At 43.8% G+C, this 27,812-nt stretch overlaps 2 protein-coding genes across 3 annotated transcripts; one reads left to right on the top strand and one right to left on the bottom strand.

The window, feature by feature from the left end:
* Window positions 1–283: 283 nt before the first annotated feature.
* On the bottom strand, window positions 284–2,578 carry ATP5MK (ATP synthase membrane subunit k). The gene is made up of 4 exons (XM_039554167.1): window positions 2,484–2,578; window positions 1,449–1,546; window positions 1,263–1,358; window positions 284–409 (listed from the first exon to the last, which is right to left on the bottom strand). The coding sequence occupies exons 2-3, from the start codon at window positions 1,533–1,535 to the stop codon at window positions 1,266–1,268; spliced, it is 180 nt and encodes a 59-aa protein (XP_039410101.1). The 5' UTR covers window positions 1,536–1,546; window positions 2,484–2,578; the 3' UTR covers window positions 284–409; window positions 1,263–1,265.
* A 109-nt stretch (window positions 2,579–2,687) lies between these two features.
* PDCD11 (programmed cell death 11) lies at window positions 2,688–27,272 on the top strand. Of its 2 annotated transcripts, none has more exons than XM_010409364.4 (36): window positions 2,688–2,821; window positions 3,714–3,822; window positions 4,393–4,524; window positions 4,708–4,875; window positions 5,645–5,806; window positions 6,405–6,528; window positions 6,856–7,037; window positions 7,560–7,667; window positions 8,120–8,326; window positions 8,655–8,779; window positions 9,388–9,448; window positions 10,121–10,267; window positions 10,391–10,642; window positions 11,477–11,620; window positions 12,301–12,501; window positions 13,048–13,218; window positions 13,611–13,827; window positions 14,627–14,767; window positions 15,705–15,820; window positions 15,989–16,509; window positions 16,994–17,056; window positions 17,506–17,614; window positions 18,191–18,280; window positions 18,606–18,708; window positions 19,217–19,394; window positions 20,046–20,102; window positions 20,880–21,002; window positions 21,275–21,397; window positions 21,585–21,777; window positions 22,192–22,308; window positions 22,641–22,781; window positions 23,836–24,086; window positions 24,730–24,898; window positions 25,171–25,324; window positions 25,866–26,031; window positions 26,690–27,272. In XM_010409364.4, the coding sequence occupies exons 2-36, from the start codon at window positions 3,721–3,723 to the stop codon at window positions 26,859–26,861; spliced, it is 5,490 nt and encodes a 1,829-aa protein (XP_010407666.2). In that variant the 5' UTR covers window positions 2,688–2,821; window positions 3,714–3,720; the 3' UTR covers window positions 26,862–27,272. The 2 variants fall into 2 exon arrangements, with proteins under 2 accessions (XP_010407666.2, XP_010407659.2); XM_010409357.4 differs by having other exon boundaries at window positions 3,709–3,822.
* Window positions 27,273–27,812: the final 540 nt, after the last annotated feature.

Raw genomic sequence — 27,812 nt, 5'->3', positions numbered from 1 at the left:
TAAGCTACTAGCTTGGAATGCAAAAAGTGGGAGCAACCAGGTGGCTGCAAACCATGCAAGCTGTGACATGGAGGTGTGGAGATGCTTGGATCAGCTCTAGGCCCTGTGCAGTGTTATGGCTGTGCAGCTGAGGTCCTTCCTAGGTTACTGCCAGGTGCTCAAAACACTTTAGGATGCGTTACAACAGCAGCAGAGTTAAGATAGTAATGACACAGATCAGATGCTCCATCTCTGCTATGAGCAACTATTTTTGACAGAGGAGGAAAAAAGAGAAGTACCACACTTAAGCTTTTTTGGATCATTACGTATTTCCAATAAGACAAGTAATTATTTATATTTTATTAGCCACAACAGGTCATCAAGCTTGCATTACATTGACACAGATTGGAGGTTCAGACATGCCAGCAACCTGCCAAGAGAAGAAAGGTCAAACATAGCAATTCTTGCACAGTGGTAACTGAGCATCCCCCTGCCCCAAGCCCAAACTATTTTAGCTACAAGCAGCCAGATTTCAGCACACTCAGGAAGAAGTGACTGATGTCCCCTTTACACACAACAACAATGCTAAAGCTTACTGTTTTATACCCCTACACAGCCCATAGGTTTTGTCAAAATGCCATTTCAGTGAAAATTCTGTACTTGAGAGTGACTCCAACAAAATTTTCTAACACTTGGTTGTTGCTATACAAGTCCAGTCACTTCTGCATGGGCCTTGAATAATCAGGTGTGCAACACACAGAGTTCCATCATATGGTGCTCCTTTATTCAAATGAAGGTTTGAACAGACTGCATTAATCTCTACTTGGAATTCTAATACAGTCAAGAAATAAGTCCTTAAGTACTACTCCATTATTTCAATAACCTACAAAGCAAGTTACCCCTATTTTACAGCACAAGGGAAGACCAGAGGCAACTAATGTTTGTAGGCAAAGCACGATATATCTTGCTGCAACATCCTTCTGTTCCTCCTTCCCTGTTTTCTCTTCCTCCCTGCATCCCATCCCTAGTTCCATTTATCATGCCAGAAGAACAAGAATACAATACCATACTTTCTGCACTACCTTTAATAACCCACTTCATTCAGAATGCCCCCAAATAAGTCAATGACAGAGTTTCTTTGAGATTTAAAACAGTAAATAGGAAGTCCATGTGTTTGTGTTTCTGTCTCTTATTACACTGTATTATTGGGAACTTGGCCTTTGTCACTGCTTCCTGAGCTGGCACTGAAGGATTTTGGTCCTGGAGGAACATCAGCCACTTACCTTTTACTTATGTTCCACAGCAGGAGTTTGCTTCTTAGGCCTAAACTTGAAATACAAGACAAGGAGTGCAACACCTGTGTACGTTGCTATTACATACTGGAAAACAGAAAAATTAAATTTAGTTTCAGTCTAAGCCCCAGAAAACGCCATTATACGAGACTACAAAACAATGTACATAATACATACATTCCTCCTGCCTACGATGGTATAGGAATTGAAGTACTTCTGAAATCCAGTGAACTGGTGTTGAGATCCCGAGTCGTGGCCAGCCATGGCTACTTGTCCTAACAAACAGTACAGGACGATTAATTAATTTAAAGTCACTTGGACAGGATCAATAGGAAAAATCAAACTAATCTCTACACTAAGCTTCATAATTCTATTGTCTGCTCCTAAATCTGCTTTCAGGACATTTTGACAAGCAGTGGATATACATAAGGAGCAGGCGCATCCAGAGCACTCTTGTACTCTCTTGAGGTACAAAACAGGTGACAGGAGCAGATAAGCCAATAAAGGGTTGTTTGCACAATAAAAGCAGAAGAGTTTTCTAATGTTTAGAGACATACTTTTCTGAAGAGGATTTTATGTTTAGGACAAACATTTGTTGCTTATCTTCTGCCTCCCCCCAAGGGCACCACACACCCCACACAGTTCCCCAACCCAGCAGATGCTGCAGCCCCCGGTGCCCCTGCAGCAGACACACGAAACTGCACTGCCGGTGCCGCAGTCACTAACAAACTTCTGTCATCTATGTCTTATCTAACCCAATCCAGCAGCGTTATCTCTGGCGTATAACCAGGTAAGCGTTAGCTCGGCTGACCATGCAAAAGCTAAAAGTCTTAATGAAACAACCCCCTAAACGTTGGCCGCACACGACTGGCAAGGACTTGGAAAACCAAGACCATCTTTTCTCACGCCTGACGGATGCAAAAGCCTGGGCAAGAGCCGAGGCGCCCTTCCGAGGGCGGGAAGGCACCAGACGGGTCCTGTTTCCGGAGGAGCCCAGTGCCCTTGCCCGGTTGCACCCGCGACCCGCGCTCGCGTCGGGCCAGGCCGGGGAAGGGACGCGGCGGCGCCTGGGACTCGGAGGGAGCGACGCCGCGGCTGAAGGTCGCCGGTGCCCGGGTGCCCCGGCGGCGCGGAGAGCCGCCCTCCCGCCCGGCAGAACCAGGACCCGACTCCAGCCCGGGACGCGACCCCGCCCGAGCCACCCCGCGGTACCTCGGCCGCCGCCGTCCCCGCCGCGCTCTGCCCTTCGCCTCTGCCCTCCCACAAGATGGCGGCCGCGGACGCGCGCAGCCCTCCGCCCGCGCCGATTGGCTGCGGCCCCCGGGGCGCGGCCTGGCCCCGCCCCCTCCCCGCTGGATGGCTGAGGGGCGGCTGCGCCACTTCCGGCCGCCCTTTGCCCTCCGCCCCGCGCGCCGCTTCCGCCCGGCGCGCCGCGTGCGCCTCCCGCGCCTCCCGCTCCCGGCAACGAGCCCGAGCCCGAACCCGATCCCGATCCCGATCCCGGGAACACACCCGGTCCCGCGCTTCCTCCTGGCAGCGGCCCCGGGCAGGTAAGATGCCAGTCCTGCCCGCTCCCGCGGAGCGGGCTGTGGGAGCTGTCTGTGTTGCTTAGCGAGCCCTCAGGTGAAGCGTGCCTTGATGGGCTTTCGCTTTGTAATGTGCTTTCCATTTAAAGGAATTGTATTTCTAACACGTTACTTCAAGTTTGGCAACATAGGGTTTCAGCGCTATTTTTTGTAGAAGCACAGTTGGCTAATAATAAGCAATGGTGTAAGTAGTAGTATAAGCACAATAAGCAATATTAATGTAATACTAACAACTACTTTTATTTATTAATATTTATTAGTAGTAGTAAAAAGTGAAATGTGGCCTAATAAGCAAGGTGGTGTTTACTGGTTGAAATAGTAAGGTTAAATATCTATTTTATATACATATACTTTTGGCTTAGACAAAGAGCTAACAAGTTATATTGATCTTCATGAGCGGCATTCAAAAAGTAAAAATACAGGCCAAGCTTATGTAGTGTTTTGCTCACAGCTTTCTCCTTCATGACTGAAGCTGGTAATTTCACTTTGTCCACTGAATATAATAAAGACCAGTTTGGGAAACTTACAGTTAAGGCAGTTTTATGAATACATATGTGGTGCATCTAAGTGCCTTAAAAATTAATACTGTAATACTTCAGTGAAATTTTGCAGTAGTTAAAAGTGTTATGGATGTGCATAGTTAAATGGACCGTTGCAACACGTCATTGTAGTCAAATGTTAAATCCATTTGGATGTAAGTTTCTGTTTTGTCACTTGCTAACTAGAGCACCCATCCAAAGTCTTTCTTACTTTGGGGGTAGTTCGCTCTTATGTTCACTCGAACACTCAGTGTTTGTGAGGAACAAGCACAATAACTGCATGTTTCATCTCTGCTTTGTCATTTGTCCCAGAGCAGTTCAAGCATGGCATCCATGGAAGAAAACTTTCCTCGAGGGGGCATCCAGAAAAAACCTGCAGAGGGAAAAACACCCAAGCCAAAGTTAGAGCGGGACAATTTGTTTGATGTATGTTGTTTGTGTGTTCTTGATTAACTTCTCAGAGCTCTTCCACTGTCAGAATTTGACTGCAACCCTTCCTACATGTTACTTCTACATTAAACTACAGAAAGGACTCCCAGAAATAGATGACTGCTGACGTCCACCTTTCTCGTGATCTCTTAAAGATCCCTGATGTCTGATGTGTGTTGAATATGATGACAGAGAAAGTTCAGTGAAAATTATGATCAGGCTGTAGCTTTTAAACTTTCTACAAGCATCTTATCCCAAGGTGCTGCATGGTGAACCTGGTGTTACTGGATACAGGCTGAGTTTGGTCTTTCTGTTAGTAGAGTGTGGTGCAGATCTCTTGTACCACTCTTTTCTCTTCCCAAGATTCAGCTTTGTAAATAATCAGCCTCAGCCCAAAGGAGATACTTTGGAAGGCTTACATGTAGACAGACAACAGTTAGCAAGATGGTTCTCTTTTTTCCTCCAAATCAGTATTTTATTCATGGCAGCAGAGTTCTGTCTTAGTGCAAAGTTTGTTTCTTTATCCACTTTTATTTTTCAACCTTCTGGGCTTGTAATCTGCTTTAGGTTCAACATGAAGAAAAACCTCAGAAAAGAAAAAGGAGCCAGAAGGATCAAGGAACGCAGAAAAAGTTCAAGGCAGACAAAACAGCTGCTGCTGAAGACAATATTATGAATATTGGACCACTCACAATTGAGGTTGGTGCATAAATGTTTGATTTTGTCTGCATTTCTTTTCCAGGCTATATGAAAATGGCATGCTTTTCCTCCCTAAACCTGTCAAATATATATGTGATCCAGTATAAAACTTAACTGCTTATCCCCCTGTTACCACTGACTTGCCAAGATATCCATAGTCTGCTATTTTTCCCACTTTGCCAGGTGCTCAGTGAGGGGATGCTGCTCCTTGGCTGTATAAAAGAGGTCAGTGACTATGAGCTCGCCATCAGTTTGCCCAACGGCCTCTCCGGATTTGTGCCGGTCACGCAGATCAGTGATGCCTACAGCAAACTGCTTACCAAGCAGGTGGCCCAAGGAGAACTCCTGGAGGTGAGACCTGGGACCGGGGCTGTGATTTGTGCTTGGAGCTAGAGCGTGTTGTTAATACCTCAGAACCAACCCTGAGGTCTTGCTTAGCAGCCTGACATAGACTGCCCTTGGTTTGGAATCGGATTTTCCGAGCAAACTTTGCAATTTCCTGATAATGGCTGGCTGCTAGAAAAAAGGAGGATGAAATCAGTTACCCTGTCTCTCTGGTGTCAGCGGTGCCTAAATTTCCCCAAGGTGTTGTGGAATGCGGGATTAGCACTACCCCTTTGCTGGTTCTTCCCATCGAGCTGGGAGCAATATGTGATTGCTGCAGCTGTTTCTGGCCACTGTCAATGAACCAAAGACCAAGCAAACTTCATCTTCCTTACAGTTGCTTTTACTGTCTCCATTTTCATATAAATAACAGTGATGGAAGAGACTGCAGTGGCAGGAGAAGTGTTTTTCCCTGCTGAAGGGGGAGGCGAGGTTAGGGTCATTGTTGTCTCTGTAGATGTTTCCTCAGCTGCAGTCTCCTGGCTCCAGCCCACACAGTGTTTGTTTTTAAGCAAAGCCTCTCAGTCTTGCTGACATGACATAGTGTCATCCCTGCCTCTCTATTGAGATCCTGGTGTTTGTGGCATTTCCTGCCTGTTATTGTGGTGCTGACAGAGAAACAGGACTTTCCCATGGGGTTTTATTTTCAAAAGCTGCTTCAGTAACAAATTCTAGCCTTACGTTATTTAATACTGTAAAAATCCTGTGTTTCTCTGTTGATCATGTTGCTGGGCAGGAGTTGAATTCGCTCCCAGACATGTATTCTCCAGGGACACTGGTCAGGTGCATCGTGACCAGTATTGAGAAAAGTGCCGATGGACGTCGCAGTGTCAAGTTATCGATTGACCCCAAGAAGGTCAACAAGGGCCTGAGCTCTACAGCACTAGCAGCAGGCATGGTATGTTTTCTGGGTCTGACGCAGCCTTCCTGGGCTCCTGCATGGTGCATGCAGGAACATTTCAGTTTGTCCTTGAATGGGATCAGAGCACAATGTGGAGCTGTTCCCACCATGGAAGAGACCTGTGAGGAGAGGGTGGGTTTAGTTCTTGTCTCCAGGTTGTCATTCATGAAATTATTTCACCTCATTCTGTTTCAATATGGCCAAGTTATTTAATGATTTCTTTCTGAGTAGATTTCTTAGTTAATTTTTACAGAGCAATATGTAACATGCCTTGCAGAGGTGCTTGGTTGTTTATGTTTTGTGTTTTCAGCTGTATGGTTGTATGCACCTGCTACTTTTGAGCATCACAATTCTTTTTCTATTGGTTTGTGAGCTCCATACATTCATAGTTAAGGGCAGAGATGAGACCTCACTGGTAGGTGAGCTGTGTAATAAGAAAGAATGTAGTGTTCTTGCTACTGCTCTGAAAAGTTCAATTCTCTGTCCATACTAAACAAGTGAGTACTTGGGTGTGGAATCTCTTACCATATGTTCATTCTTTGAAGACCCAGCTGTTTCATTACATTACTGAGTTGCAATGCTTCCCTCCCAACAGCTGCTCTCTGGCTCTGTCTTGAGTGTGGAAGACCATGGCTACCTCATAGATATTGGTGTCACTGGGACTCATGCTTTCCTGCCTCATCAGAAAGCCAAAAATTACATCAAAGCAGTCAAGAAAGGTAAGAAGTAGTGCAGGAGGATCTGCTGGGTTAAAATGGAGGTGGAGAATGACAGGGATTAAAGTTTATTATATCTGTGGTGTTAGTGCACTTTGGTGGGATTGGGTCAAGGTGGAGTCTTTGCAGGTTACTGCAAACAGCAGTTTTGTGGCTGGTCTGCAGCAAGCCTTTGTGTTTCAGCCTGTGATCTGACAGACTGTGTTCCAAGCCCTGCTGGCAGTAAACTTCACTTAGATTCAGAGGGAACTATGTAAAAGGGTTGGAAAGAGTGGGAGGAAATCCTCAGTGTTCCTGGCAGAGGTTTTATGCTGTGACTTGTTTTTGTAGGGCCTGACTTGAAAATAGGCCAGAACCTGAACTGCCTCATTGTGGAAGTGAAGAATGAAGGCAGGGTGGTCTGTTTGTCCATTGACCGATCAGAGGTGGCTGCATCCGTTGCCTCAGAGCGACAGAACTGGGCACTCTCTAATTTATTGCCAGGGCTGGTGGTGAAAGCTCGAGTGCAGAAGGTAAGCTCTGGTCTGGGTTTCTTTTGCTGGATTGGTTTCTTTTGAGCCTTGTTGAAGGCAGGAGACAGGTGAAGCAGAGATGGGAGTTTATGCCCTGGAAAATTTCTTCTTGGTCTCAATTACTTAGCAGTAGCATACATAATCTGCTAGACACCACCACATTCACCTGAGGTCTGGTCTCAGTTCTGGTTGTGATGCCCTGAGTTAAAGGGTTCAGCCTGAAGCTGGTGATGGAGTCTGAATCAAAACAGGATTCATTTTGTGTTTTCTGGCCTTTACTGGTAAAGTATTCAACAGGGTAGCAGTAGTCTTCAGAGTGCACAAAGCATTATCAAAAAACTAAAGGGTTGTTTTTTCAACACAGTGTGCAATTCAGAACTGTTAGCAGTTTTTCTGTCTCTTGTGATGTGCTTGTTGATTAACACTGACAGTGCCATTTTTTGAAATGTGTGAATTGCTCTCTGTGCTGCATGAAAACTGAGTCCAAAAATTTTTTTGGCATCTTTTTGTTCCCCTTCCTAGGTGGCTCCACTTGGGATGAAACTGACATTTCTGTCTTACTTCACTGGCATTGTGGATTTCATGCACATGGACCCAGAGAAATCCATGAGCTATTCTCCAGATCAAGTGGTAAGGAGGGTGGAGGATGCCTGGAGTTGTTACGTTGCTTACATCTCTTATCTTCTCTAACATTTCTGTGGAATTGTCTCTGAAATCTTAAGGCTGATATCTTTCTTTCACATCCTTTACTTGAGCTACTATTGTGGCTGTTTTAAAGCTGTAAAGAGCAAAGCCATTCCTGGAAGACTTACTTGGGAAGCCTGAGATATATCCAAGGGTTAGAAACATGACTTGTGTGGTTGTGTTCCCCTGCCTGCATTGATACCAGCTTAGTCTGTAAACAACAGACAAAAGCAAAAATCCCTCCTTGGTGAAGCTGTTAGAACCAGAGTGATGTCTTAGTAGCAATACTGAAAAATGCTTGTACATGGACAGAGAGTTCAGGTACCAAGCAGAATGTCTACAAGCATGAGTGATGTGCCTTTGTCCTCTTTTGTTTAATGAGCACCTCGTGTTCCCAGGTGAAGGCCTGTGTGCTGTCTGTACACCCCACGTCGAGGGCGGTGCGGCTGACGCTGCGCCCGCCCTTCCTGCACCCCGGGGGAGCCCCACGCCAGCTCCCCGGCCAGCGCATGGGGGCAGTGCTGGAGGAGGCCATGGTGAAAGCCTTCTACAAGCAGTTTGGGGCTGTCTTTGAGCTTGATGATGGCACTCTTGCATTTGCACGGGTAAGTACCAGGCTGGTGGGGCAAGTCCTCTGTATCTGTCTTAGCTTGCTGGGAAAGGGGGCTCGGAGAGGGTTTTATTTTTTGCCTTTATCCTCTTTTTGAGACAAATAAAATACAATAAAATTAAGACAGCATGGGGGATGTCTGTCAAATGATACATCCCCTCGTTTGAATTGAAATGTAGGAGGGTTGTTGTGGAAGAGCTGGTGAAACCTGCACAAAGAGAATGTTAGAGGAACAGATTTTTCAGATGCTACCACTTCAACCTAAGGCTCATATCAGTTCTTCCACTTTCCAAACTCTCACTTGTAATTCCTTTTTTTTCTAGTTGAAACACCTTTCAAAAACCAGAAAATCCTTTAAACCTGGGGCGTTTAAGGAAGGTTGCAAACATAAATGTCGGATCATAGACTACAGCCTGATGGATGAGATGTGTGTTGTATCTCTGAAGCAGTGAGTATGATAGACTCTTCCAGAAAACTGGTTGAAGAATTAGAAGGGTGTTTGAGAGTGGAAAATATTACACTGCCTTGCTGGACTTGCCATTTGGGGTTTTTGACTTGTATCTATGTTGTGGCACATCAGGTTGTCTGGGCATCCTGCACATATTCCCCATACTCTATGGAATTGGGACACCATCAATATTGTTGGTGAGCTGAGGCACAAGGAGGCTAAATTCTGCCATGATTGTGTCAGAAGACCATGGCTCAGCAGGAAATGGAGCCTTGATCTTCCAGCTCATTTGTATTATAAACTCCCTCTTAGTTCTTCCAACTTTGTGGCTTTAAGCAAAGCAGATGGTGGGTTCTCCTTTCATGGGGCCATAACTATGTGACTGTCACCTGAAATGGAGCCTGGTGAACCTCCCTGAACTTATGTCCCAAGAGCTGTTTTGGGAGATAGGTCAGTTGGAGTAAAACACAGCTCTGGAGTTGTAGAACACTGTGGGGAGTGTGTGGAATAATGGATATTTGGGACAAGTCAGATATGGGACTGTCTCATCTTATCCTGGATTTCCTTCAAGATGACTGACTGGTCTTCTCTTCGTGTCTCTTCCCTAGTCAGATTATTGAAGCACGGTTTCTGCAATACCAGGATATCCACACGGGTGATGTGGTGCAGGTGAGCTTCTGAAAGACTCGGGCATGTTACGCTTAAAACAGTGATCTTGCCAATGTGCACTCCTTCTGCCTAATATGTATGTCCAACTTCTGATCCAGACTAGTGAGATGAAAATGAGAAAAACCTTGCCTTGCAGGACTTGATTAATGGAATGCAATACTCTTCCCATTTTGTTCATGTTTTTATTCATGATGTGGCGAAAGCAATCAAATTTTATCTACAGTCAGTCATTTATTTGTGGCCATGAATACATTTTTAGATTTGAGTGAAAGGAACTAAAACTTGCCTTGCAGTCAAAGTAAAAGTTCATGTATGAACCATCACAATGAGCTGATGGGCAGAAAGTTACTCATTATGATTGTTACTGTGTCTGAGTTGTGGCTGTATTGGATACGTCTCTGGAAACAATTCTAGCTTGCTGGCGCCAATAGGGATTTTGCGGAAGTAGTCTATACTTAAAGAAAAGAGGCTGTACGACAACCTTATGAAGTATATAAAAGTTAAAGGGTCAGATTAGTTGGATGGACTGTAGGTTGGTCTAAGATTTTTTTTTTTAGAGTGTATTTAGATTTGGTGATTGTAGGTGTCATAGTGTCTTGGCTGTTTCCTACCTGAACACAGGCTGTTTTTCATGCTGAATTTACCAATTCTTTCCCCTATTTTGGGTTCTAGGGCAAAGTGCTCTCTCTAAAACCCATTGGGATGCAGGTGAAAGTGGCTGATGGGATTAGAGGACTTGTGCCATCCCTCCATCTCTCTGATGTGATCCTGAAGCAGCCTGAGAAGAAGTACAACATAGGAGATGAAGTCAAGTGTCGGGTGAGAGCTGCCAGATAGGGTCTTCAGCTGCTTTACATTCTTCTCTTCTGAGTATTTAGCAGCTGGATTGATCAGGCAAGAGCAGACATGCTTTTTGAACTTCTTTATACTCCATTCTTGTAGGTCCTTGAGTGCAGTCCTGGAGGAAAGAAGCTGATCCTTACTCTAAAGAAAAGTCTTGTCCAATCAAAGCTTCCAGTCCTCTCCAGTTATGAAGATGCAAAGCCAGGCCTGATCACACATGGCTTTGTAGTGTGTGCAAGGGAATTTGGCTGCATTGTGAAGTTCTACAATGATGTCAAAGGTCTGGTACCCAAGAATGAACTGGGCTCAGATCCCATATCTTGTCCAGATAAAGTCTTCTATGAAGGCCAGGTAAATAATATACCTCTGTTGTGCCATGTGTTTGAATGCAAAAGAGAAATCTGCAGTTGAGTTGGCTTCAATGTGGATTTTCCCCTGAGAAACCAGCTACACCAGGAGATGTTTATGTCCTTTCACTTTATTACTTAGTTTTGCTCCATTTAAACAGGGTAGGCTGTAAAAAGGGCAGCTCTTCTTTGAGTATGTCAGACTTGCCTTTGTTTCTAGGTTCTCTATGTTCTGCAAGAGGCAACGTGGTATGTGACTTAGATCTCAGTAGAAGTCTGGGGTTCAAGGCTGCTGTTTCTCCTAAGGAAGTTAAAACTCTTACCTACAGAATCATAAGGATTATGTTTTTCTGCCTCGGTGTTACTCTGGTTATCCTGTTGGTTTCAATTACAGGCACTTAAGGAACTGTGTTATTCACCAAGTTCTGGTCTTTGTTATGGGCAGACTTACAGAGATCTCAGCCCTCTTCATTTTTTTTTCTGGTGCTTTTCTTTTTCTTTAATCCTGTTATTTTTTGGCTGGCTAAGGAGAAAGGTAATTTTCTAGTCAAAATTTCTGACTGCAGGTCTGGAGTTCTGGATTTTGTTCTCAACTCTGCTGCTACATAGTTTTACAAGGTCATTTAATGATTATGTACTTCTATTTTCCATCTGTGTGATCAGAATGACATTTGTCTGTGGTTGAACGTGTTAAGTTCTAGTCACTGGCCTGCTATCCTCAGGTGTGAGAGAAAAATGTACTGTGTATGTATGTCCTTGTCTTGTTTTGTAGATGGTAGCACACTGAGGAGGAGGGTCGGCTGAATTTAACTTCTGTTTTATTTTTTTTTTTCTGCAGGTTCTTAAAGTAATGGTCTTAAAATGTGAACCTCAGCAGGAAAGACTCTTGTTGTCCTTCAGATTATCAAGCAAGCCTGGCCCTGAGGACAAATGGAAATGTACTCCAAAGGAGAAACAGGAAGTGAAATATCAAACAGGAGAGGTATTGAATTCAATGGCTGATTCCTTTTTAGCCTTTTCCTACTTATTTTCCATATGATTTGGTATCACTTTGAACAACTTTGCTTCAAGAAAGCTGACGGTGGTCAGGAACTAGTGTTAAATGTGCATTTCTTACTGTGTGGTTGGCCTCCTGGATCTGTTTTCAGAGGTCAGGATGAAGGAGTCCCAGGAGAGTCCTTCTGGAGGTACCAATTAGTGCTCCTACTCCTAGGTGGAGTCCTCTTATTTTATTTTCTCGATGCTGCTGATTTTCTTGCTCCAAAAGCTGCTCCCTGGAAAAAGACAGCTTTAGAGAAATGTTTTGAAATGTTTCCCTGTTTGTGCAATGAACAGTTTCCAACTCCCTGCAGATCTTGCTAATGCAGGAACAAGACAGTTCTAATCTTGATTAAATTATTCCCTTCGCCTTTCAAATGAAAAGTCACAACCAAGAGAATGTTTCCAGCTCTTTATTTCTCTGGGAGCTGAAAAATAGTTTTTATTTTACCTTCTGTGCTGGCATGATTTTTAAGCTCAGCCCTGTTGATGTGGGAGTTTTTCATGTATTGCTGGGAGGCAACATCAGATCCCCTGCAGCACATCATTTGGTACCCTGTGCATCTAAAGAGATGACTTCAAAAACCCATGGAATTTATATCACTGTACTTGCTCTCTTTTCAGATAGTTGATGTGAAAATCTTGAAGAAGAAAGATAATGGGTTAGAAGTTTCCATCTTAGAAGATGAAGACAATGTGGTAGCCTGGATCCCCACACTGCACCTGTCTGACTTTGTTGCTACCTCCAAGCTCCTGTGGCACTGTCTTCAAGAGGGAGATGTCCTGCCCAGAGTTATGTATCTAAGTGTCAAGGGAGAGCACATTGTATCCTTTGCCACCTCAACCAGGCAAACAAAGCCTGAGGAAGGAGGTATCTCTCAGGAATCCAGAGTATCTGCAAAAGAGAAGATAGACTAGTTAGTGAAGTGGAAGTGCCTGTCAAGCTAGGGATACTTCAGAGAGTCATTACAACTTGTGCTAGAAGTGAGGCTCAGCTGGGACTAGAATCTCTTCAGAACGAGATTGTGACCTGACTTGTTTTCCCAACCAGCTTCTGAGCTGTTACTCATATCACAACCTTAGGGAAATTTTTGCTGCTTTTATATCAAAAATCTGAACTGAATTGTTAGGAAGTTGATATTTCTGCTACTGTGAAGCATGCATCTTTAATGCTGAGCACTTTAAGAGACATGAGTTGCTAACTTTTTGTGTAGGAAGATCAAGACAGAAATTAGAATTACAGCATTTAGAGCTCCTATACTCTAACTTGCAGCAAGTGCTTTAGCCCAGTGATTAGCAGCACTGAGAGATTTGCTTGGCATTGTGCTCCTTTCATTCATCTTTTCCCATTTTTCTTAACTGGTTGTTCAGATCTTGAGCAGAAAGTCTGCAGTGATTTCTGCTGTACAGGAGGAGCAAGTTGTGAGAAGCTTCTCTGAAATCCAGCCTGACATGCTGTTGACTGGTTATGTGAGGAATGTGATGCCCTTTGGAGTGTTTGTGGAGTTCCCTTTTGGTGTGACAGGACTGGCACCTAAAGTGGTAAGCGATGCCTCCACTTCAGTAAGCAGCATGTGTGTGATCAGGCTGCTTGAAACATGGTTTTAGCAAAGGTACAATAACAGGGAGGGAACAACTGGGCTGCAGGCCCTGCATTTGCACAGCTTCCTGCTGCAGGGTAAAAGGGTTTTGGTTTGCCTTTTAAACCACTTCCAAAAAGAAATTAGGCACTTCATTCAAGTGAGCTTAAGCTTCAACAAGGATTTCATGTGACCTCAGTGGTTAATTTTAATTGATGGGTTTCTCTTAGTCTTTGTTAATTTCTCTTATGCATTTTCATGAAGTCTTAACTCAAACCCTTCTGAACAGCTCTGTGGGTGGTTGATCAGTACCAGCTGTGCTCAGTAACCTTGCCCTCTGTTTCCTTTGCACAGAGCATGAGTGACAAGTTTGTGACAGACACCAAGGACCACTTTGTGGTTGGACAGACTGTGATTGCAAAGGTGATGAGCACTGATGAGGAGAAGCAGCGTGTGCTCCTCAATCTGAAGGTGTCCGAGTGCAGCTCAGGGGATTCTGCTGCAGAGAGCTTTGCCCTCCTGAATCAATATTTCAAGGAGCTGAAAGAAATCAGGGACTTGTTGAGAAGAGGTAAAAGATCGTAAATGTTCTGCTAAAGGGTATCAGGGCCAAAAAAAAAAAAAAAGAAAGGAGCTCTAAAGGAACAAGAAGAGAAAAACATTTAAGTGAAAGGAAGTTCAGTTCGAGCAAAGAGTTCACTTCCCAAAGTAGCTTGTTAGAAAAAGGATGTGTGTGCAGTGCCTGCCATTGACAAGAGGCTTTTTGTAAGTACAGCTGGAACAAGCCAAAGAAACTGCTTTCATTGAAGTCTGCTAAGCCTCTTGCATTGATTTTGGGTCAAGTGCTTGTGATAACCCAAACACAGTACTCCCATGAGGATGAGTTTGTTCAAATAGATTTGCCTACATGCATTACAGGTCCTCCAGCAAGGGTTTTCTCACATGCTGTTTTTCTAGTGCTTTTATCAAATTCTGACTTTGTCTTTTTAAGATTCTTCTTATATCCAGTACTTTCTAATGTTTGTTTCCTGTAATTGTGAAGTGACAGGTCTGTTTTGTGCTTGTAGTGTTAATCTATTTTGCTTTCACTTTTTTCCATATGCAATGCTGGGTGCCAGTGTTCCTGTAAGATTGGAAAATATTCTCGCCAAAATTATTAGGTCCTTAGTGTCACAAAAGTGTTTCTACTTTGTTTAACTCTCAGAATTTACTTTGTATTTCTACAGATTCAGGAGCCTAGGCTTTGTTTTCCCTTATGAAGGCAGATGAATGCTTCATGTACCACTGAGTAAATGCAAAGCCTTGTCTTTGTTTTGCAAAGAAACAACATAAGCAACACTGACTTCCCACTTTTTCTTTCCTTTATTTAGGGGACCCCAGCATTTGTGAGTTGGTGCCTGGGAAGGGAGTGCATCTGGTCGTGCAGGACGTGAGGGAGGATGGCTCAGCACTGTTCAGTGGCAGCTCTGTCACAGGCTTGACTGTAACTGCCACCCGCTACCATTTGGGAGGTGAGGGTCTTTCCTTTGCTTGTGTTGGTTTTCAGCCTTCTGCTTTGAAACCTCTCCCAAAATGAATTCTGCTGATGAGGAACTAACAGGGAGAAGTCTGGTCAGAATAGGGATGGCCTTGAAGAGTAGTTAAATTTCCCAATGTCTTGCTGGCCCATCTATGTGATTCAGAAAATATAGTACAAACTTCCCTGTGCCTCTGTTAATCCTGTCTCGTATTTTGGGCATCTAGTTTGTGCCCAGAGATCCTTAGTTGAACCATACTGTGTATAGACAAGTATTAATACAAGCTCCAGCTTTCTTGGTTTTTTCCTTCTTCCTTTAGAAAGAACATACTCCAAGGAATATCTGAAATTGCTGTCAATTTTTCTTGAAAAATCAATGACTTTAAAACAGGACTGTAATTTCAGTATTTTCCAATTCAAAAATTAAAGAAGGGTGTCATATTGTGCAAACACGTACTTGCTGAAATAATGAAAGCAAGATAAACCTCTGACTTCAGCAGAAGTAATAACCCTAGCACTTCTGTGTCAGAAGAGTTTCTTTTTTTTCCCTTAGCAACAGATAGACTGATGATAGTTTTGTGCAAATGTTAGGAAAATCTTTTTCAAAACCTATATTATCTTGACTTTGTTTTTAGTCGGCCTTGTCTTCATTATTTAAGAGTTGCATCTTCATAAATCAACTTAGTAAAGCACTGAAGAAAGCATTAAACTTTTTTCCAAATAAAAAGCTCTCTTTCTCATTGCTATTAATGTTGTAAGAATCTGTTCCTAAAGAGACTTATTATATGTTTATTACTAATTTGGCTCAGATACAATAGTAATTAAGCACTCTTTGGCCTTCAGGAATTAAACCTTTTGTCATGTACCACTATCACAGTTGCTCAGAATTCTTCACTGTCGTCAGGACATAATCTCTTTATTCTCATTTGTAGACAAAAATATTGCTCCTGGTGAGAAAAGGAAGGCCATTGTTCTTCATGTGGATGCCCTCACATCCGAGGTGTATGTTTCTCTTCGGGAAGAGCTGTTAAAGCAAAGACCCAAGCGAGTGAGTGTGTGTTCTGTTTTTGGGTTTGTATGTTTCTGCTTGTGTGGCAAACTGTAGGTGATTAATAAATTTCAAGGGGGGGCCGTTTCGTTTTTTAGAACGGTGGGAGGTAGAGTGGAGGAAATCAAAATCTCAGCAGGAGGAGTCACTCTGTCCATTTCTGTCTAGCGGCTCCGAGAGAACTCCCAGCACTCTGCGGTGGTGCAGCACATCACAGAGCACTTTGCCATCGTGTCTCTGCTGGAAACAGGCCAGCTGGCAGCTGTCCCCATCGCCTGCCACTTCAACGACACCTTCCGCTTCGACTCAGAGAAACTGGGGGTGGGACAGACAATCTCTATAACCTTAAAAGCAGTGAAGGAGAATGACCACGGGGTCTTGCCAGCAGTACAAGGCCCAGCCAAGAAGAATGTTTTTGTAAGGGTGAGGAACGAATCGGAGACGGCATTAGAGGAGGTGCTTCCTGCTGTGAAACACTCGCTGTCCCCGGGGGATGTTGTTACTGGTACCGTTAAATCCGTCAAACCAACCCACGTCACTGTGGCTATTGATGACAAGCTGACAGGTTCAATCCATGCCTCTCGGATTCTGGATGAAGTGCCCCTAGGCTCTTTTCCAACTTCTACTCTGAAAGCTGGACAGAAAGTGACTGCTCGAGTCATTGGAGGCAGAGATGTGAATACTCACAGGTGGGGAGACTTGTACATGGTATTGCTTCTGGGGGAATGCAAAGGGTGAAGCAGTTTGTGTTTCAATTCAGGTCATCTAGGACATCTTCTGTCAACAGGTGCTGTTACAGCTGCCTTTGCTGGAGTAGTTGAGACCTGAGGAAATCTGTTGTTACATTCTATCCCAGATCCAGCTTTCAGTGAATTCTTTTTCTACCTGTGTCACTGTATTTATCTTGAGTATAGATTGCAAGAAAAAAAGATGTCTAAACTATTAAGATCCAGTGGAAGCCCTAAATACAGCCTCCAGGGACTAAATTTGCTGGGGTATTTTGGTTACCTAAATTTCCACTGAAATAGTAATAGGAAGAACTGGAACTGGAAGGCTCTGGTAGTTTTAGAGGGCTTGCACCTGGGGTTTTTTTGCCAGTGCAGAGGGATTAAATGTGGGTGATTGGGGCCTGGGGAGATCATGAGAAACTTTGATCCTTTTCCTCTTATTTAGGTACCTGCCTATTACCCATCCACACTTCACACAATCCATTCCAGAGCTCAGCATTCGACCAAGGTAGGGGTTGGCCTCTGTGCTGTCTGCACATCCTTTACAGACCTTGTATCCTGGGATGTCCTGTCCCCTGTATGTCCCACTTGTGAAGGAGCTGGCCATGAGCAAGGACCTCCACATGTATGTCGTGAGGCAAGACCTCTTACTCTCTTTTCCACATTAACTTGGGTCCTGTAGCTGTGTTAAACATCACAGTGCTCTCCTGGCACATAATTTCCTTTGAATGTCCTTTTGGCTTCAGGTTCTGCCAATCTGGACTCTGTCATGTCTATTCATGTCAGAAAGATTCCCCCTTATGATCAGGGAAGAATTAATTCCTTGCAGAAAAATGCAGTTGGGGACATTGTCACAGTAGTACTAGCTCACCACATTCCCCTGGGTTTCTAACTTCCATCTTTATCATTAGGACCAAAGCTGTTTTACTAATGTCCTCTTTCTTCTTTTGCAAACAGTGAAAAAGAAGGGGAATTCACAGCAATGCTGAACCTTAAAGAAGACAGTTCCCTCAAGAAACTCGGACTGTACAATGTTGGACAGACAGTCACCTGTTTTGTAAAGAAGGTGAGGTCAGAGTCTTCCTAGGAAGTGTGCTGGGGGAGGCAGCAAGTGGGGGTGAGCTCAGGGGGCCTTAGCTCAGACCTAAATACTGAAGACTATGGTCTTCATTAACTGTGAGAGTGGCCCATGGCAACTGCAGTGTCTTACAGGGAAAGTAGGGGAAGGAAACAAAAAATTTCTGTATTTGATGGAGTCAGACTGACTTGTCCTCTTTGACAGGCCTGTTTGTTGCCAGCAGGCTCTAGTGAAATGGCCTTTGAATGTGCCACCAGCCCAAAGAACGCTTGCTGCTGTCCCCTGTGTGCACTTGCCTGTGAACCACAGCAGTTTTATGCTTGTAAGAATAGGATCCAAACCACCATTTTGCTTGGTGCAAAAGCCAAGGCTTTGTTTCTAATTATTTTTAAATTATAAATAATTATAAAAAACATTTCTATTATATATAAATAATTATAAAAAATAATTATAAAAATAATTATTTTTAGCTTTAAAACTTTATGAAAAAATTCTGCCAGGGAAGATTTTTGTTTTCCCCCAAGGTGTCATGCTGTCTTCTCTGGTTATTTGGTGTCTTTTTAGTATAACGTGCTCAAAAACTGGCTGGAGGTAGAAGTTGGCCCTGACATTCGAGGAAGAGTTCCTCACCTGCTGCTGTCTCTGAACACCAAGGTAAGAGGCTGTTACTGCTGAGCTACACAGACTTTTTTTTTTTCCACCCACATGGCCACAAGTAATGACTGCAGACACTTCTGACATCTGTGTGAACTCATAACCCAGTGCTCTGCCCTTTAGGTATTGCTGCCCCTTGCTGACAAGCAAGTACTGTGCCTGTAGCTAGTTTGGCGAGCCATTGAAGCAGTGCTGAGCTATCAGTCAACTGCACATCAAAGATGTTTATAGGATGTGTAAAGGATGTTTTCGTAGGGGAAACACTAGTCAGAGCTGTGCAAAGCTCATTTTCTGGAAATAAGTGGAAATGTGTCTTTTATTTCAGGTCTTAAAACATCCAGAAAAGAGCTTTAAAAATGGCCAGGCAATATCAGCTACAGTGACTGGAACAGATGCCACTGAAACAAACCTCTGCTTGTCACTCACAGGTATTGTGGAGCCTTAACAGCAGGACCCCACCACATGTGATGCTTTACTCAGAGTTGGGCCTGCACTGACCCCTCAGGTGAAGGTGTTACACTCCAGAGCCAAGCTGTAGAACAGGACTAACCCCCGGGACCCTGACCCAGATGTAGCAGCATCTAAGACAAGGGAGGTCAGACCTCTAGAATAAAGAATCACTTTGCTAGTATCTCAGCCTGAAGCCCTTCTCAGAGCCCTTCTGAATATATTTCCTTCTAATCTCAGACATGAGATGGTACATTTATCAACATTCGTCAGTTATTCTGGATCTTGGAATTATGCAACTAAGGGACCTTGTCTGGGCTACCAAGGCAAACATTACTGTGAACAGAGATGGCATAGACTGCACCTTACTAAAAGTTTGTGCATTTAATATGTGACTAGGCAACTAAAATCAGCTACACTAACTTACTACCTCTGTTGCTTCATGTTTTCAAGTATTACGAAGCCCTTTCCCTCCTTCATCTTTTCCAGGAATTCAGTCACTGGAGCAGGACACCATCTCTGTAGGCATGATAACAAAGGTGACTCCACACATTGGTTTGACCATTGCACTGCCAGGTGGGAAGACTGGCAAAGTCAGCATCTTTCACCTGAGTGATACTTACACAGAGGACCCTCTGGGGAAGTTCAAAGTTGGCAAGATTGTCAGGTCAGTAATTGTCCTCCTTGTTCCCTCAAGCTGCAAGGCTTAGAAATATCCTCCTTCAGTGACAGGCTTTTCACTGCCATGAGATGGTGCCAGACTGTAAGGTCAGTCTGTGGCTAAGAAGTGATGCTGACTTCCCTTATATATGTTTGGGTGAAGGTCTTGTATTTTCCGTTTATGAAGAAGCCCCTTTTCAGCTGTCTTCATGGACTGTCTTTTTGAGAGTAGCTACTCTGTTAGCTAAGGTGCTGGTGGGGCTAAGGGTGGCCAGGTATCCCAGCTGTGCAGTGGTTCTGTGGGCTGTTTAGCAATTGAGTTGGTTTTACATTTGTAATGCACAAGCAATTGCATTTCCCTGCTTCACATACTTGTTGGGAATGTTGGAGAGTGCAACAGGCCAAGTGATTTCAGGTGATCTTTAACTCTTTTGTACTGGCAGTAGAGACTGGGTAAATCAAGTAGACATGTTTCAAAAGTCCTTTATCTAGTTTTATGAACTATTGTGTCATGCTGGTTTGTATTAGACAGAAAGTGCTCCAAGGAACAGAGTGCTTTGTTTCTTTTCCTGCTAGTGTAAATGTCTATTTCCTACCTGTGGCTTTTTTTTAGTGTGTAAAAAAGCTTTCTATTTTCTCCCCATGCTCTGCCGTGCAGGTGTTACATCCTCTCCAATGAGAATGGTAAAATCCAGCTATCTCTCCGGCAGTCCCGGTATGTGTCATCCCTCTAGTCTGTTGATCTCCTACTAGTGAAAAAAATTATCCTGAAATACAGTTTGTTTGGGAAGATCAGTGAGAAGTGTTAAAAGAATGAGGAATGCTTTTTTTTGTAAGGGGTGGTACTCATTCCTACTTCAGCAAGGTTTTTTCCTGTGTATCAGCAAACACTGAAGGGTCTGACACTTAACATAAAGCTGCTCAAGTGGGTTCAGATTTCATTTCTGTTTGTCATAGTTTCTAGGTCTACGTTTTCTTTTTTTTGTTTGTTCATTTGGGAAGAAAGGGAGAGTTCTACCATTGAATTTGCAATACAAACATTATGTTTCAATGTTCAGCTGCATTTTAACAGTTCTGATTAAATAATAGACGTGGCCCTAAATGTCTCTTAAAACTGAGCCGCTTGCTTTGTCTTCCTTATGGAACAAAAGTGTGGAATTAAGTATCTTAGAAATAAATGGGGGAAACACCAAGCAAATGCTGTGCAAAATTTCAGACAGCATTTTACTCTCCCCATTTTCTTAGTGTCGGGGAAGGCTGATGTGTTTGGCTTTGTTTGCAGCAGCATATGTATTCCCTAATGCTATGTAGAGTTTGGCAGAGATGCAGGTAGTCCATTAGTACATTTGAATAAACTGAAGGGTGTCTTTGATCCAATATGTTTTCCAGAGAGTACTAGCTGTTGTTAATACTGATCTATTTTCTGCTATCCAGAGCAGAATGGGGATTATTCAGATGAGTACTTTAACTTCTAACCTCTCTTTTCTTTTAGGCTAAATCCGAAGGTGAACAGCAAAGTGGAGGATATTGAAATAGTGAGTATTAAGGATGTTAAAAAAGGCCAGCTAGTGAGAGGCTATGTCAAATCGGTTACTCCATCAGGTGTATTCTTTGGGTGAGTAGCTTAAGAAAATTATTCTGGCAAGTGATGTGTCTTGGAGAATTTATTTTGAATGTACGATTATGGAATCTCATTTGGGGATGGTCTCTGGCATAATTTGAGGTTGCAAAATGAATTTCCTCCTGGGAATCAAGATGTCATGGATACTGTCTTTAACATATGAAATTGAAGTAGAGAAAGTTAGTGAGACACTTTATAGAAGTGCACTTTATTTTTCTTTCCCCCTGCTGTAGAATACTTATATTTGGTTTTCTTCCTCTTCTCAGCTTGTCCACTTCTCTCCTGGGTCGAATCCTGTTCCAGAATGTTTCCCCGTACTTTGTACAGAAACACTCCTTATACGAAAAGTACCTGCCTGAGGGAAAACTGCTCACTGCCAAAGTGCTTGGGTAGGTTCAATGTTCTTTAAAAGGGACTATGAATTAGTAGAAAGGAGAGGACGGAGGAGAGGAGGATGGAAAGAGGGAGGATAAAAGACAGGAAAGTTTGAAAGAAGTTCAGATCCTTGCAGTCATTGTAAATGCTCTGATTTTTTTCTTATTCTTCTGTCCTGCTACTCCTGGCGATGCACCACAGTGTAAATAGAAGAGAAAAACATATTGAGCTCTCTCTCCTGCCTGAGGACACTGGGATGCCAAGTGTCTTGCCTGAATCCCTAGGCCTACCACAATATGGTGCAGAGGAAGAGAAAAAAGAGCCAGATGATGAACAAAGAGAAGAGCCTAAGCTGAAGACAAAAAGGAGAAGAGGAAATTCTGAAAGTGGTCAGGTATGGGTGTGATTGCACAGGACATGCTAAAGGACTTTGATGGTTCAAATACTGAAGGGACCAGAAAGATCCCAGTCTCAGACCAGAAGGATGAGGCTGAGAAATTATACAAACGAGGTAAAAAAAAAGATTAAATTGCATTGGGGATTACAAAGATCAAAAACTATTCCTTTTGGGTGGGATCTACCTGAGATAACAGCCCAGTTGTGTTCCCTGTCCCTTTGGTCTATGCACCCTCTGTAGGTGAGTGTGGGTTTATTCTCCACTCTCTGTTAGCTGAGAGAGTAGTGGGGGATGCTGTCCCACGGCATTGCCCTCTCTCTGCTGCCAGGCTCTTTACTTTGTGATCAGAATTGCCTTTAAGATCGTCGCAGTTGTTGCCCTCCACCATCCACTCATTTCCACTTGTTGCAGGAGGCAAAGCCAAAGAAGAGGAAGATCTGCCCAGCAGAGGAAAATGACAGTGGAATTGAGGTGTATTACCGTGAGGAGGATGACCAGGAGGAAGAGGCAACTGAAAAGAAATCTAAGGTGAGAAGTTTGGAGGAGAACCTGAGCCTGAAATGGCTTTCTAACCCTGTTGATATGTGTCAGTTTGACTTGAAAGACAGTAAGTGTTACTGCTGCAGATAGGAGTGACACAGGCTGGTATTTGTGTCATCTGAAAATGGCTTGAGGTGGATGGAATTTAAATTACAGCAAAGCTGGTCATGGAGTTAATGTTTTTGTAGATGGGCTGTTTGCAAGTACAAGAAGTCGATAGTACTGAATGGAGAGATGCCACAAGCACAGAGCAGTTGTCTGATCTCAGTTCAAAAATTTACAATTAAAACCCAGGGCATTTTCTGTCTTCCTCCAAACAGGTGAGGAAGCCTGGTGAAGCTCCCAGGCTGCAAGTTTCCATGGGCTTCACCTGGGATGAAGACAATGCAGTGGATATACCTGTGCTGGATCAGAAAGAAGAGAGCTCGGAGAGCGAGGAGGAGGAGGATATGCAGTCCAAGGTACTTTGTAATTGTGTTGTCTGCACAGGAGACACCACACAGTAGCTGTAATGTGATGTTTTGGTATTTGCATGTCTGTCTGCCCTGTAGCAAAGCCTTTTAACCCAAGGGAACATGTTTTGACAGCTGACACAGAACTTGTTCAGCTATTCTGAACACAGCAGATATCTCTGAAGCAGAGGAGAAAAGGCCCAATTTTAGCATGGTTGCATGAAAAATAGGGTTTCTCATGTTGACCTGTTAAAAAAATAAGTACGTAGAGTCAAACAAATGTTTTCATGATCATAACATTTTTTTATTTAATGTCAGCTCTGTTTTTTGCTTTCCTGAGTGTTGTAAATTTACAGAAAAACCTGGAGATGAAAAACCGTTCAAGTTACAGTCCTCTTATTTATAAAAACACCAAAAAACAGTCTTCTTTTATGCTATAACCTTTAGAAGGGTTTTCCAGTGAGAGCAATTCAGCAAAATCAGAAACAAGCTCATGAACTCCTTTCATGTTTGCTCTTCAGGATTTCCCCTGTCCCTCAAAACTCACCTCTGTAAAGGCAATGCATGGCTGATGCTTTATTGCCCAAGGTAACAAGGCAGAGAACTATGGCACTGTTGGTTCCAAATTAAGACCAGAGTCACTTTAGTGATCCAGCAACATGCCCCAGCTGTACACGGGGAGAAATTGTGTTGGATTTTTAGAGAGTGAAGGGGGTGGTGATGAGTACTACCCTGGAAGGTAAGATGGAAGAATAAGAGAGAAGGGCGAAGTGTGGATCGTGCACTTGGGATGCAAGAGTAGCCAAGTGTTCGGTTCCTCAATGTATTTCATTTAAAAAAAAGGGATTTCAGGTACTGCTGCTCTTCTTTGAGGTGTGAACTGCGTAAGAAGGGATGGGGCATGTGTATCATTTTTATCCTCTTTTTAACAGTTGGCCTCATCTCTTCCTGTGGAAGCTGTTTAGCCTTGGATGTACTGAGGTCTGGCTGTGCTTTAGCTGGACCTGCCTATTTCCCCATAAAGTGCCTGCCCTTCCTGAGTCCTCCTATTTTGCTCTTTCAGCTAAAGAAACAAACAAAGAAGGAGAAGGAGCTGGAGAAGCAGAAGAAGGAGAAGGAGCTTTGCAGAGTAGAGGCAGCTCTAATGGACCCGAGTCGGCAGCCCCAGTCAGCAGATGACTTCGACCGCCTGGTGCTGGGCAGTCCCAACAGCTCCATCCTCTGGCTGCAGTACATGGCTTTCCACCTCCAGGCTACAGAGATTGAGAAGGCCAGAGCTGTGGCAGAGAGAGCACTTAAAACAATCAGTTTCAGGTAGTAATGGGGCTCTGCTTTTCTTTGCCCAAAAGAATAAATCATGACGGGGTAGTTGTAGTGGAAGAACACGGGTAGTGTCAGTGTGTGTCTGTGTGTGTGGAGTGGCAGAGTCTCTTTCAGTGAGCTCGGAAGGATTAAATGGTAGCAACTGTCCCCTGGCCCTTTGAAGGTCTGGCCTGAGTCACCACCACTGGCCCACAGCTGACCTGCTGCAGGTCATGAGTGCAGGAACTCCCGAAGGTATCCCTGAGTGCAGACATTCTTCTGGGCAGTTGGAAGTGTTTGGAAGAGCATAATGATGCCAGTGATATTGTCCTTAAATCAAACCATGAAACAAACGGTGAAACTCCTGTTGCTTTTGCCATAGGGCTGTACCTTAAATCGTCTCTACTGCATGATTAAGTATGTTGTGCTTTCTTGACTCATCCTTCTGTTTTTTAATTGCAAACAACAGTGATAAAAAACTGTAGTGTGAATCAACTGCTGTGTTCTGTTCCAAAACTGGTGTTTCAGGGAGCAGTATGGCCTTTTTCTTGTCCTGGAGGCCTGCTGCAAGTCAGTCAGTCTGTGTAGGGTTGTTTGCAAAAACCTGGTGAAGACTGGCAAAAGGCTAACCATTCTTGTTCACATCTGCTTTAAGGGAAGAACAGGAGAAGCTGAATGTCTGGGTAGCTCTGCTGAACTTGGAGAACATGTATGGTACTGAGGAGACACTGATGAAGGTCTTTGAGAGAGCAGTTCAATACAATGAACCTCTGAAAGTCTTCCAGCATCTGTGTGACATCTATGCCACTTCTGAGAAGTACAAGGTGAGATAGTGCAAGCAGGTCCCTGGCATGTATCCGATTCAGTCATGCCAGTAAACTGCAAATGCTGGCTGTGTAAGCTTCCAGCTGTCAGACGTTGGGCCTCTCCTGTTCTTAACTGGAATTAATGGTTATGATCGACAGTGGGCAAGGATGCATTGATGCTTGCTTTTATGTCATAAGTGTTCAGAGATACCCAGCCTAAGAATAAGAGTCTTAAAGCTACAAGGCTTTGTTATGAATCTGTGTGATCTAACCCAACTCTGCCCTTCCAGCAAGCAGAAGAATTGTACCACACGATGCTGAAGCGTTTCCGTCAGGACAAATCCGTGTGGCTGAAATATGCCTCTTTCCTCCTGAAGCAAGGCCAGACTGAGGCTACACACAGGCTCCTGGAGCGTGCTCTCAAGGCTCTGCCCACCAAAGAACGTAAGCTCTCTCTGCCCCAGCCTTAATGTGGAGCTTAATGTTGACGGGGGTGGGCTGCTTTCTGATATCTCTGCCTGTGACAGCATTTGTAATAAGTGAAAAGTGCAGCCAGCTGACTCAGGGAAGAGGAGCTTTCAAGCTGGATGTCACTGCTAAATCCACCTGTAATAGAATTTGCTGTGACGCACAAAAGCAAAGCACCCAAAGCAAAGGCAGCTTTGAATTTTACAGCCCTCTAGAAAAGTTCACTTGTCTAAGCCCAGGTTTGTAGGGCTGCCCATGGGTGCTGCATGATACGTTATGAATATAAAAATAAACCTCTCTCTCCTGCAGAGAGCTGAAATGGGAAGTGAACTGTGACCCTTCTCTCTCCCACTTTGATCCCACCTTGGTCCAGAACCTCTTTACAACAGAGCCTTTTGTCTCTGGGTAGAGATGGTGTTGTCTCTGTGCCTATCTCTGTCCTGTGTAATTCTCACTTGTGTTTGTTCACATGAAAGAGAGTTGCTGTGATACCCTAACGTGTCATTACTTTTTCTAGATTTGGATGTCATTTCAAGGTTTGCACAGCTGGAGTTCCATTCTGGGGACACCGAACATGCCAAGGCCCTCTTTGAGAGCACTCTCAGCAGCTATCCCAAGCGAACAGACATTTGGTCCATCTACATGGACATCATGATCAAGCATGGCAGCCAGAAGGAAGTACGGTGAGTCGTGGTGCAGCAGGCTGGGATGGGGCAGAGCACACCTGAAAAGAGCAGAGGTACCTGCAGTGTGAGGTTGTGTAGGGGTTCCCAGAGCAGAGCAAAAGGGATTTTTTCTTTCACAGAACTGGTGTATGTGGAAGTGCTTATCCTTGCTGGGACTGAGGAGACCCCAGAGTTCCATAGGCCAGGGGGGGACTGCTTTATAAGTAGTGGCCTGCATGACAGAAAATAGAGGCCTTGAATTGAGGTTCATCTGTCGCTCTGCAGGGATTGCCTTGTATCTGAAGGGTGAGATCAATCTTTAATAATCAATCTTTATATCTTGTAACATAAAAATGGAATTTTTTTTTTTTCTGAGAGGTGCCAAAAGGAAGTAATTTCCCACATCCACTTAATGAATGCAGGGTCCACTGCAGTGTCTGGATCATTGTTTAAGTTGACCAGCAGCCTTAGAGTTCTGCAAGCAAGTAAAAGACTTCTACTTTTAGAAGATTTTGACCAGCTGTTAGGAATCTCTTTCTTCAAGCACCACCACTTCGCAGCAATTTCCCCTGAATGTTTCCCCTGACTTTCTGCTCTTTGTTACAAGACAGGGTACACGGCTTGTATTGAGTGCTGTCACCAACACAGGGATTTGAATCACTTTGTTTTGTTGCAGGGACATCTTTGAGAGGGTCATACACCTGAGCCTGGCACCAAAGAAGATGAAATTCTTCTTCAAACGCTACCTGGATTATGAGAAGAAATTTGGTACAGCAGAAAGTGTCCTGGGTGTTAAAAGAGCAGCACTGGAGTATGTGGAGACCAAGAGTTCCCTTGCTGAAACCTAAGTGTGGTGCAAGGGAAAGCAGAGAGACTTGGCTTTCCGTGCAGTGTGGGAACTGAGAGGGGTGGAGTTCTCCTGCGACTGTCCGTGGACAGTGAATTTCAGGAGAGTATTGGTCTGTGACCAAACCAGCCTGCAAAGAACAAACCATCAAATGAAAAGATTTGATAAATGTTTGCAGCTTTGTCCAGATATTACAAATAATCCTGGTCTGTTGATGCCGTGTTTTTAAATACAGACTGTTTTATAATCAAAAGAAACATCAGCCATAGCTGTTTTACTTTCCTGGGGAAATGGTGCAGTTATGACACGCTGCTTTTAAGTACAGCAATGTCTTATAAATTGATTTCTCTCACTGTTAAGATGGCAGAGAAGATTCTTGTCTTTTGGATGAATTAACACTTCCAAAGATTTATCTCAGGTGCCTTTGTGCTCTAGAAATTGACAGCAACATCGGATTTGTGGCATAGTTGAAGGTGGAAGGAACCTCTTGATGATAGTCTTCAAGCTCCTGCTCAAAGGAGCGGTCAGCAGGACTAGGTTGCTCAGGTGCACTCCCAGTTTGGTTTTGATTTCCCCCGAGACTGGAGGCTTCACAACCTCTCTGGGCAAACATCTGTTGTAACAAGTTGCTAGGGGTTGATGATAGAAAAAATAGTGATTTTCAGTAGTCATTGTCTCTTAAGAGAAATCACTGACGTCAAAGAAAGAAGTGGTTTTTTGAGCTGAAAAAAAGTCATCCCAATGTAACCTTCTGCTTGGAAAAAGCCCGGTATTTTGGGTACTTAAAAAAGCTCTGTCAGTGATGTCAGTGCCTTATGGTCCATATCCTTACAATTCTGTATTATTGTGACTTTTCACTGAGATGTGGATGTGATCAGCCATGTTGTACAGAGGAAGAACTTGAGGCAAGGGGAAAAACAGGGTATGCAAACAGGTGTGGTTATCCAGTGTA

Source organism: Corvus cornix, chromosome 6 (genome assembly GCF_000738735.6).
Source record: "Corvus cornix cornix isolate S_Up_H32 chromosome 6, ASM73873v5, whole genome shotgun sequence".
In the NCBI taxonomy this organism is placed as follows: domain Eukaryota; kingdom Metazoa; phylum Chordata; class Aves; order Passeriformes; family Corvidae; genus Corvus; species Corvus cornix.
This window is presented reverse-complemented; position numbering and strand designations above follow the sequence as displayed.

Bases quoted from the DNA above. Each gene is read 5' to 3' on its own strand.
- ATP5MK (XM_039554167.1), bottom strand. From the start codon at position 1,535: ATGGCTGGCCACGACTCGGGATCTCAACACCAGTTCACTGGATTTCAG. The intron at 1,359-1,448 runs GTATGTATTATG...TCTGTTTTCCAG, and splicing joins CCATCGTAGGCAGGAGGAAT to TATGTAATAGCAACGTACAC.
- PDCD11 (XM_010409364.4), top strand. From the start codon at position 3,721: ATGGCATCCATGGAAGAAAACTTTCCTCGAGGGGGCATCCAGAAAAAA. The intron at 20,103-20,879 runs GTATGTGTCATC...CTTTTCTTTTAG, and splicing joins CTATCTCTCCGGCAGTCCCG to GCTAAATCCGAAGGTGAACA. The intron at 24,087-24,729 runs GTAGTAATGGGG...ATCTGCTTTAAG, and splicing joins CTTAAAACAATCAGTTTCAG to GGAAGAACAGGAGAAGCTGA.